This window comes from Limulus polyphemus, unplaced genomic scaffold, assembly GCF_000517525.1.
Source record: "Limulus polyphemus unplaced genomic scaffold, Limulus_polyphemus-2.1.2 Scaffold6487, whole genome shotgun sequence".
Lineage (NCBI taxonomy): Eukaryota > Metazoa > Arthropoda > Merostomata > Xiphosura > Limulidae > Limulus > Limulus polyphemus.
In genome coordinates this window covers 23133-34366 of record NW_013672097.1, presented here as the reverse complement: position 1 = coordinate 34366, position 11234 = coordinate 23133, and the positions used below count along the sequence as shown (strand labels likewise).

At 36.3% G+C, this 11234-nt stretch overlaps 1 protein-coding gene across 2 annotated transcripts in view; it reads right to left on the bottom strand.

Annotated features, from left to right (window-relative positions):
* The window catches only part of LOC106473764 (FH2 domain-containing protein 1-like), a 49829-nt gene that overhangs the window by 19464 nt on the left and 19131 nt on the right, over positions 1–11234 (bottom strand). For both annotated transcript variants that reach the window (XM_022402158.1, XM_013934444.2), the window contains exon 5: positions 1724–1888. In XM_022402158.1, the coding sequence (XP_022257866.1) occupies positions 1724–1888 (165 nt within the window). The remainder of the gene's footprint in view (positions 1–1723; positions 1889–11234) is intronic.

Here is an 11234-nt window from a genome sequence, read left to right as displayed (position 1 = left end):
TTTGTATATAAGTGCGCCAAGCAATTAATCAGAATTGAATAGCGGACAGAGAGAGATTGAAGATATAGATGGATAATTGAGTCAAGCGCGGTAGTAAGTAAAGTGCGAGAATCGTTCGTTGTGAATTATAGCGTGTGTTGAAGTGACTGTGGAAATTAAGTGTATTGCAAAGTTGAATTGAGAAATAATATACTAGTTTTAATTAAGAAAGGACTTGTATTGCTGAAGTTTCTTGGAAAGAATTTCTACAAAAAATTAACAAAACGAACACAGACGTAACAATATATAGTGACTGTCCCTCTTTGGAAAATGCAGCACCACAGAAAACTTTCAGATGGAGAAGTAACAGATATAAAAAACAACAACAAATAACCATCTGGTGAAGCTAGTAAATAATTCTTAACAATATAGTGACAGGTGTCTCCATATTATATTAATCCAGAATTGAAAGTGAATATTACTAAAGTAGAGTTTGAAGTAATCCATGGGTACCATAAACGAACATTGCAGGCTCAATATTATAATCTATTCAGTCCTAGGGCCTATCAAACTGTCTCAAGACTAACGTTAGTAAACACTGCAGGATCATAATTATAATCTATCCAGGTCTAAGGCCTATCAAATTGTCTTAGGACTAACATTAGTAATAGATGTGACACAATAACACAGTACCTTGTCTGCTCCGTTCACTTGTATCATGATCCTTCTAGAAACTCCAGCGTGCATGCTTCCAGCGTCACGTGACTTAATATTGTTACGTCTCTGGTCGTTAGTTAATTTTCCGTAAAAATTACTTCCGAAGAAACTTTAGCGATACAAGTCCTTTCTTAAATAAAACTGGTTTATTCTTTCTGAATACAACTTTGCAATACACTTAATTTCCACAGTCGCGCTATAACAAACGCTATAATTCACAACGAACGTCTCACGTGCTCGCTCAACAATACGTCTCTCTTCGTCTGCAGTTCAATTACACATTGTTGCTGTCACTTCTTGGCGGCTTATATATACAAGACTACCGCATATCTAGTAAAAGCTCGAGACTTCATGAGCCTTCGAGAATATGACGTGTTACTAGCGTCACGTGACCCCCGCTGTCGTAACAATATGATATTTATCTTAATACTTATTTAACACTTTATACTTACTTATTTTTTAATATTAAATAATTAGCATTTAATATAACATGTATTTAATGCTTAATATTAGTTGAATACTTCACTACATACATGATTGTTTTGTTTTGAATTTAGCTATCTGCGCTAGCCGTCCCTAATTTAGCAGTGTAAGACTAAAGGGAAGGCAGTTAGTCATCATCACCCACCGGAGCTACTCTTTTACCAACGAATAGTGACACTGACCATCACATTATAACGCTCCCATGGCTCAAAGGGCGAGCATGTTTGGTGTGACGGAGATTCGAACCCGCGACCTTCAGATTGCGAGTCAAGCTCCCTAACCACCTGGCCATGCCGGGCCTCACTATATACATGAATACTTAACTTAATATTTACTTATGATTTATAGTGTACTTAAACCCAACTTAAATAAGAAAATATTGATGGATAATCTTTTCCAAGTTAGCAGCCTATAACTTAAAGATACCCCTGGTCTAATTCAATAAATAAGAGCTATTTCATTCTTTTGTAAACCTTAAGATAATAAGTGTACAATTAAATATTGTTAAAGTCTGAATAACAAAAAAACATTAAAAGTGACCTACTTTTTGAGCCGATTTCAGTTTCTCACAGAAGTTATTGAACAGAGACAGACATTCTTCTACTTTGAATACATTTGGGTCTTCACAAAAATGTTTGGCTAATTTTGATGCTTTAACACGAAGCTCCTTTAGGCCACAGTCTAACTTCTCTAACTGTTTCAAGGCTTGCTATGAAGAAAGAAGACATAACACACATTAATTCCGATACTATACTTAATTTCACTGACATAAATAGCTATTCTTGTTCAGTGCTGCCCTTTATATGCAAAATATATTTTCGAATGCCACAAGCCTTGAAGCTCCCACCCATCTTTGAATCGACTGATTCAAATGGTCTCGCATCCAAATCATCATGCGACAACCCTCTACCAATAGAAGTGTGACACACTCTTTTGACACATGTGACTTTCTCTATTCAATTCTACCGAACTATCACTTCTCTTTTGGCAGAAACATATTGCAATGTTTAGTTTGTGCTCTCTTCAGGTGTTTATTTTTCCGGTATCTTTGTATTAATTTCTCTCAACAAGTTTACTCTTTATGATACAATAGTGATATTTGTAACTTTTGAGTTATCCCAAGTGGAATTATTTTATATTTCTACCTGGTTACGGAACTTATTACTTTATTACAAATACTTTTTATTTATTTCTACCAAGACAGTTGTGTTTGCTTAGGCTTACCATGTTCTTTGTTACTTTAGGATTACCAGTAATTCATTTTACTGGTATATCAGTCATTAGTTTAACTATATTGTTTTTCCACCATACATCACGTATCATACATCTGTTATTGTTACTACACACTTACTTAATTTTATACAATCACGTCTATTTCATTTTCGTTACTTATCATTTATCCTTCTTCCTATTCACTTGGTTTGTATGGAACCCTTGTGCTGGGGTCCACACAAACTTCTCACGATATTGTACATACTTATGGTTACCTTAAAATTTTTATTTTAGTATTTAGTGATATCCTTTGTTCTGTGCAGTTCAATTAGGCTTAACAAGTGTTTGCTAATTTCGTTTTACCGTGGTTCAATTTCCGGGTTAATCGATAATTAGGTTAAATATTTTTCTTAAACACATAACATCACGTACATATGTTTATTTCCCGACACAATTTCTTAACATTTCCACTATATCGACTGTTTCATTTTCGTCTTTCTTTATACTTCTTACCATTCATTTCATTTTTGAGGGTCCCTGGGGCCGGGTCCACACTGTCTGCTCCTATAATGGCTGAACCCAGTTTCAGATGACCTATATTTTTTCAGTTTTCCTCCATCTTATCATGGATTGCCTTTCAAGCCGCTACTGCAGAATCTGCTAGGCCTATCTCAGTATATTCCCCTTCGAATGACGTTGTTTGATGATGATCTTGCATGTCTCACCCTATACAGGTTTTTTTCTTTTTGTCTTAGCTTACCATCAGGCAAATTTTCTTCCTGATTTTATGTCATTTGCATCTCTGTTAATATTATATATTTTATCCCATACCTAGTATTTTAGCTTCGTTTTACCCTAACGACTCCCCTACATTTAATATTTACCTTCCAGTTAATTTTTTTGGTGTTCCACTGATTTTTAGGGATATACGAGGGAGACCTCCTCCTCCTTTCTCCCTCCATATTGGAGTGTTTACCATCTTTAGTTCTTTCCCACCATACGTGGCTTCTTTGCTTTTTGGATCCTCTAGAGTGAGACAGTGCTGTTTGTTTACCATCTACTGCTAATAGGAACTTACGGTCAGTTGTTTTTCTCCACCGGTCCGTATTTTGGGGCTAGTCCTGTACATTTAGCATCATGTAGGGTATCTGCTATCTGCTATGCTATAATAATTTTTTTTAGTTGCTCTTTTGTTTCATTATGAGATATTATCATCTTTATTCATTTTACATGTTCGGCACATGCCTGTCCATTACCTGTCTTACCTACTGGTTTTCTTCATTCTCTTGTATGCTCGATGCTGATTGGGGTTCTGGGTCATTCAGTCCCACCTCAATCAATTCTTGTATCTTCCCTTTTTTAATATGTAGTCTTTGATCACATTTGGGTAGGCTGTTTCTGCATGACTGCAAATGCCTATGTACATATTCTTATCTTTGGTTTTTCTCACCACGTGATTCGGTATCAGTTTCCTGCCTTGTCCTTTGGACTTATTTCAGTTCCACATGTCTGTTGTGGGGCAGTCTGCATTTTACTCGACTTCCACATTTTGGGAGATTTTACGTACACTGTTTATTGGATGTCTAGCTTCAGTTAGCTCCTTTCAAACAGTTTTAATATACTCATCTACTCCTTCCTCAGTTAGCTTGAGTAGTTGGATTTTCCAGTGGATAAGTTTTTCCTGTTACATACTTCACATTCTTGTCTCTTTGGGGTGTGTATTTTTAAGCCCCACCTCCATCGGGACAAGCCATTCTCCTCCTCCTTCAATGTATCTGAAGGAGTTTTCTGTTATCCAAATCTTTATGTTGGGTTTTCCTCTTAATTTCTATTGTTCCTCTTCTTCCTTATGCATTGATGGTTGAACATATCCCCCCACGACGTCGGGTTTTCCGCTTCCTCCCCCCGCTTCTTGATTGTTTCTCTTCCCTGATGCTCATATCCAAAGGTGGGGATGTGATTCGTTTAGTAGGAGACTTCAGAACTGTGGTCTACAGATGAAAGGTCTTATCCCCTTCACACCTGGGTACTTCTGCTAGTCCAAGGTGTTTTAGTTCACTCTCTTCCTCTTGTCTAGATTTGGCTAATCCTGTTTCATTTAGACTTTTGTTGGTGGTGGCTTATATCACTAGCCAAGGGGGATATTCATTAATGTTCCTTCTGTTGAAAACATTGGATTTCCTTTTTAGAACTCATACATTTGACATACGTCTCCTGGAGGGTCGTGTTCCAGATGCTTTGTCCTCGTTCATTGATCGGGGGTACAAGATTCCCTCCAGCTACTCTACACCTAGGGGCACATCTTTTTCATCTTACACAGTTTTATGTTTTCTGTGATTGAGTTTAATAAATATTGTATGGTTAGGATCCCTATTCTACCATAGTTCTCTCCCATATGGATGTGCTCTTCCATCTTTCCACAATGGGCAAAGAGTATAACTCGTACAGAAGTGATGCGGTCTGCCATGTATAATCTTTGACTCTGAAAATCTCTTTGAGAGTGTCCTTCAGATGGTTCTCTCTTTCCCTCACACTGGTCCCTCCACCTGTTCAATGTGGGATTCTAGCTATTTATGTGAGCGGAGGCAATGTACCATCTTGGAAGTTATAATTTTCCTATACTGAAAGTGTATTTTCGATAAGTACTTACCTCCATTCATACTTCCCACCCTTACTCCTCACTGAAAATCGGTGCTTCCATTTTCTGCCAAAACTCGAAGTGATAGTTCGGTAGAATTGAATAGAGAAAGTCACATGTGTCAAGAGAGTGTGTCACACTCCTATTGGTGGAGGGTTGTCGTATGATGATTTGCATGCGAGACGGGTTTGAATCAGTCGATTCAAAGATGGGTGGAAATTTCAAGGCTTGTAGCATGCGAAAATGTTTTTGCATATAGAGGGCAGCACTGAATGAGAATAGCTTTTTATGTGAGAGGAGGTAACTATCGGAAATACATTTTCAGTATAGGAAAATTATAACGTTCGTTTTTTTTTGTGTTTAATTATAATCTTACCTTTAGACAAGAATACACAGTATGCAATACATGCAAGGATATTTCTTATAATGATAGTTTCAATCCTAGTTATTAATATTTTTGTTGTATGAAATTATGCTATACCACAGTCAATTCAATAAGTGACTACATATGCATAATTGTTTATTGCAGTTAAGCATAAAGCTACATGATGGGCTGTCTGTATTATATCCACCATGGGTTTCTAAACCAGACTTTTGGTATCATAAATCTGCATACCTACCACTTAGTCATTTGGAGGGGGCCATATGTATGATAGTAAATTATTTTAAAAATTTGCAACTGAAGTAAAATTGGATCAAGTTGAGAAATATTCTGCTTTGAGGGTTTATAACAATAGCTTTACTTAACCATTGTTTTAGGTGATGTTTTTTTTAATTAAAATTTTTGTTTGGCTAATATAAAGTTTTACATAGTACAGTGGACATGGCTTAATTTCCAGAAATTTCTTAAATTTAGGAAACGATTTGAACAGTATAATATACGAGTTAAAATAAAGTACATTTATTATCGGTTATTTAGTTTATTATTAAGTGTTTGTTCAATTAATTGATGATATAACTAATGTCTTGACCATAACTGTTTTATGCAAGTTGATCTGATGAGCCCTGTATTGAGCAAAAGGCCCTGTCAGCACCGGATATATCAGATCTTGTGTGATTGATATATTGTTACATTCTTCTATAGTTTCGCTCATAAGTTATTTTAATTTTACTGATTCTTAAGAAGTGAATTACTGCTTTTATTGGGTTCATTAGTTAGCTTGATAGTTCATTGCAGTGATTATTCAGTCTGTAATTTGATGTAGCAATAACAGATACATATACTATAGTACATTATGCATAACGAGAGAATTATGAAGTAAGCTAAATTATCGTAGTTGTGTCTAATGTAAACTCAAGTCTATTAGGGAACATTTGTCAGGTCAATTTGCCGAACTTGTAGTCAAAAAAATAAAAGCTTTATCTTATCATTAAGTAGCCTAAATATTGCATTCTTCTTTTCAACTGAATAATCCAAAAGAACCTGCCCAACAATAGAAACTGTTACAAGATTAGCATCAGGAGTAGGTTAATTTTGGAAAAACATTGTACAAAATGTTTTATTCTAATTAAAAGGGATTTTTACATTACCTAATGGGGATTTGCTTAATGACTTTCTTGGAATTTTAGGAAACATTTTGAATCATATGAAAAAGTGAGAGATTATCGATTTTGTGAATCTGTTACAGTGAATGATTGATTATTGAGTGATTTTTAATGATCAGCTGTTTCTTCCTGTCAGGCACCTTCTCAGTTTGTTAAGTTTTGTGAATAGTGAGTTTGTGTTGCCACGAACAAATAGAAATAGAGGAAAATAGAGGTGAATGTCATTGTCACTTCCCATTCTTTGTTTAAATATGTATAAACCCTGTTACAAAACATTTCAGTCTGCATCTGATGATTCCTTTACTGGTTAAACCATGGTTGGGAATAAATGATGTATTTGTGAAATTGTCTTGTTTTTCATCAATTTTGTAATTATGGAGTTTCGCCAAGTACCAATGGTTTCAAGTATCAATTATATGTAACAAAATTTGTTCTTTCTCATCATTTTTTCTAGACACTTAGCAGGCATTCATTTTTCTTACTTTAAGCTCTTTAACTTTAGAAAAACTTGTTCTTTTTCACCATTTTTTCTAGACACTTAGCAGGCATTCATTTTTCTTACTTTAAGCTCTTTAACTTTAGAAAAACTTGTTCCTTTCTCACCATTTTTTCTAGACACTTAGCAGGCATTCATTTTTCTTACTTTAAACTCTTTAAATTTAGAAAACTTATTCTTTCTCATCATTTTTTTCTAGACACTTACCACCTCTATCTGTTTCATACTTTGAAATGTTTAGATTTAGAAAGACTTGTTTTCTCCCGTCTTTTTCTTTTTTCTAGCCATAAGAATTTGAGTACTTTTTTAACTTACTGAAATTAGTAGAAGCTTTTTTGATATTGAAGTTGATTACCTTATAATGTCGAAGTCTGGGAAAATAGTTTACAAATCAGCAAGAAAAAGCTAAAGATGGAAAGAAAGCACAATATATTCGCTTCTAGTGAAACTAAAATGAATATTAAAAAGTTCTGTTAATTTTTGTCTAGGCAGTTCTCTGCCTTGCCAATATGCCAAAGTCAAGTCTGAATGTTATTGTAAATTTCGAATTATGCAACAAACTATCATACTTGTCTTTAGACTAAATTTTCTATTTGTTCCTGTTCTTTTGTTTGTTCTGCCTTACCAAATGTAAAAATTACTATTCTTTTTTAATTATCCTATCCTACAGTCTAAACAACAGTTATTATTTTTATTATCCTATTCTACAGTCTTCTTTGAATGAATGGTTTACATTTAAATAAGATAGGGGCTGGCTTGTTGCTAAGGCTATTAACTCGGCTGTAAAGGAAGTTTTAAACTAGGACTAGACAGTGGTAAGGGTCAGGAAAAGCTAAATGCAAAAAGAATAAGAGGTGTTAAAACAGCGGAAGTCGCGTGATGCTGGGAGCATGCGCACTAGAGTTTCTCGAATTATCGGGGAACCACGCGAATGTCCGAATGTTTGCAAGACGCCCTTTTTCTTAGTATATAAGCCTGGCAAAGAAAGCCAGCGAGATAAATAGATATAAATAGATCATTAAAGAAGCGAACAGTAGTGACGGTAACAAAATCACTGTGATTTATAGCGTGTATTATAAAAGTTGTTAAGTTGAAAGTGACAAAAAACGTACTGACTGTGGAATTACTGTGTACTGAAGGAGTTGATGATGGTGAAGTAGAACCAACTATAGATATTAAAGCAGAAAAGGAGAAAGACCAAGATTTGAAGCCAATAATTGATTTTTCTACAAGAAAGTGTTTTGCGCCCTGCTTGGGTGAAGGTGTCTAGCTTAAGCCCTGTGACAAAGAACTATTGGGCACAATGGGACCAGTTGAAGCTTGAAGATGGTATTCTTCTCCAGAGATGGGAACTGCAGATGGGAAAGTGACGACCTGGCAAACAGTTATACCGAGAAAGTTACGGGAAGTTGTGCTGCGTCAATCCCATGATACTTTAACGGGAAGACATCTCGGAGTTAAGAAGACATTGAGTCACATACGACACAGATTTTACTGGATATTTATGAGGCAAGATGTGGAAGAATGGTGCAGGACATGCAGTATATGTTGTGCTAAAATGGGACACAAGCATAAGTGACGTGCTCCAATGAAGTTATATCAAGTTGGTGCACCAATGGAAAGAGTAGCCGTCGACATTGCTGGTCCTCTGCCTCAAACTCGTGCTGGAAACAGGTACATTTGTATGGTGATGCATTATTTCACCAAGTGGCCTGAGGCATATGCAATACCAAATCAGGAAGTAACAACTGTAGCTTCGGCTATTACTGATTTCTTCTTCAGATTTGGTATGCCATATAAACTGCATTCAAATCGAGGCCATAGCTTTGAATCAGCTGTGTTCCATGAATGCTGCAAGTTGTTTGGCATCCGAAAGACTAGGATAACGCCACTTCACCCACAGTGTGATGGGATGGTAGAAAAGTACAACTGGACACTGGGACAGGAATTTTCAAAGTTTTGTAGTAGTCGCCAAGACGACTGGAATGTCTCACTCCTTCCACTGTCGATGGCCTATAGGACAGCAGAGCATGAAGCCACTGGATACACTCCAGCAAAGTTAATGTTTGGTCGGGAACTTCGGTTCCCGTGGACTTGATAACAGGACGCCCACCTTACGAAGAGTTGCCTGAAAATGTGCCAGAGTTCGTGAAAGTGTTATCTGAAAGAAAGGATGATATTCATCATCTAGTGCGTTCAAACTTATAAACGTCTGCTGATTCCATGAAGCTATATTATGATAAGAAATCTATTGAAGTCAGCTTAGTACCAGGAGACAAGGTGTGGTTGTATAATCCCAGGAAGACTAAAGGGAAATCTCCTAAGTTGTCTTCTCCATGGGATAAAATGTGGTCGGCGAGGTAAGCCAAAGGTGGTGCATGCCAACAGGCTTTGGTGTTATCACGGTCCAGGATATTTCAGTTGGAATGAAGTGAACAATGGAACAAATAATCAGTGGCTTTTTCAGGTGACACGTCTTCAGCAGCTCGAAGAAGAAACTCGACTCGGTTTTGAGAAGGGAAACGGTGAAGCCCTTGATGAAGTTACTACCACTGATGTTACTGTTACCAATGATAGGACGTTTCCTGATGAAGCAGATGAACCCCACTTAAAGCAGAAGCCAACGAGACGGAGACCAGTACCGAAGAAGATACGTCCGTAAAATTAAGAGACTTTGTTGAATTTCAATTTTGTGTTTGTAAATTCTGTACATTTAATTAAGTTACTGTTAATTTTCTATTGGTTTAATGTAAGTGCCTATTGTACGGGACGAACAATACTAAAGAAGGGGTAGTGTTACGACAGCAGTAGTCACGTGACTCTGGTAACACGTCATGATATTCTAGAACGATCATGTCCGTTCGTGAAGCCTCGAGTGTTCTCCAGACGCCCTCTATTTCGTATATATAAGACCGGCGAGAAGTGACGGCATAGATATGAATAATTGCAGATTGAAGAGATAGAGACAGATAATCGAATCAAGTCGTAATAAAGTGCGTGAATCGTTCGTTGGGAATTGTAGCGTGTGTTTAAGTTAAAGTGACTGTGGAAATTAAGCGTATTGCAAAGTGGAACTGAGAAAGAATAAACTAGTTTTATTTAAGAAGTATCGCTGAAGTTTCTCGGGAAGAATTTTTACGGGAAATTATCAAACGAATAGAGACGTAACAACTGTTTCATAACTTTGAGTTTATTTACTAAACTTCAATCAGTATCTAAAAGTAGTTAAGCTAGTAACGGGGTGTAAAGTTTTATTGCATTGATAAAAACACAACTGTATTCTAAGTTTCAACAAGTGTAGCCAAATGTTAATACAAAATTACTACGTTGGAGAGAAAGCAGCTTGTTTGGAAGAGTAGGGTTAACAGTTGTTCTGAAGTGTTCAAATTTAGGTTTCAAATAATTAAGTGACCCGTAAGAAAAAGAAAGAAAATACATGACTTTTTCTTATATATATGTGATTGTTTGTAACTAAGCATAAAACAACATAATGGGTTATCTCTACTCTGCCCACAACGGGTATCGAAACCGGATTCTAGCGTTATAAGTCCGCAGACATACCACTGTTAAACTGGGGGGGGGGGGTATAGAGTTGAGCTGAAAATCATAAATATCTGTTCCGAGCATTCCGGAATTGGCGAAAATAAAATCCTAATAAAGTATAGATTTATAAAACATTTAAATTAAAGCTGGTAAGCCATGTTTGTTTATTTGGAACACTAATTTTGTGTCAAGGAACGTTTAGTTCTTGCAAAATTCGTCATTTACGTTTTTTTTTTTTTACTTTTTGAGCTGTACAATAAAGAGTTTGTGTATTCAATATCATAATTATACTAGTCTATTTTTCCGATCTAACGTGCCAGTTGTCCCTCTGGGTTCTTTAATAATCTTAACCAGCGTAATGCAGCATGGTCTGTCCTGATGGTAAACCTAGCCCCATAGAGGTAAGGATGGAAATATGTCAGACTCTTTACTATAGCAAGGAGTTCTCTCCATGTTACACATTAGTTCCTCTCTGGTCTACTCAAAACCATACTGAAGTAGGCCACCACATGGAGCTGAGGCCAATTTTTCTTTCAATGTCTTAAAAGCATGCTGGCAAAAAATCGTCCATTCGAACTTCTGGCCATTTTTTGTTAAATCATGTAGTGGAGCAGCTATAGT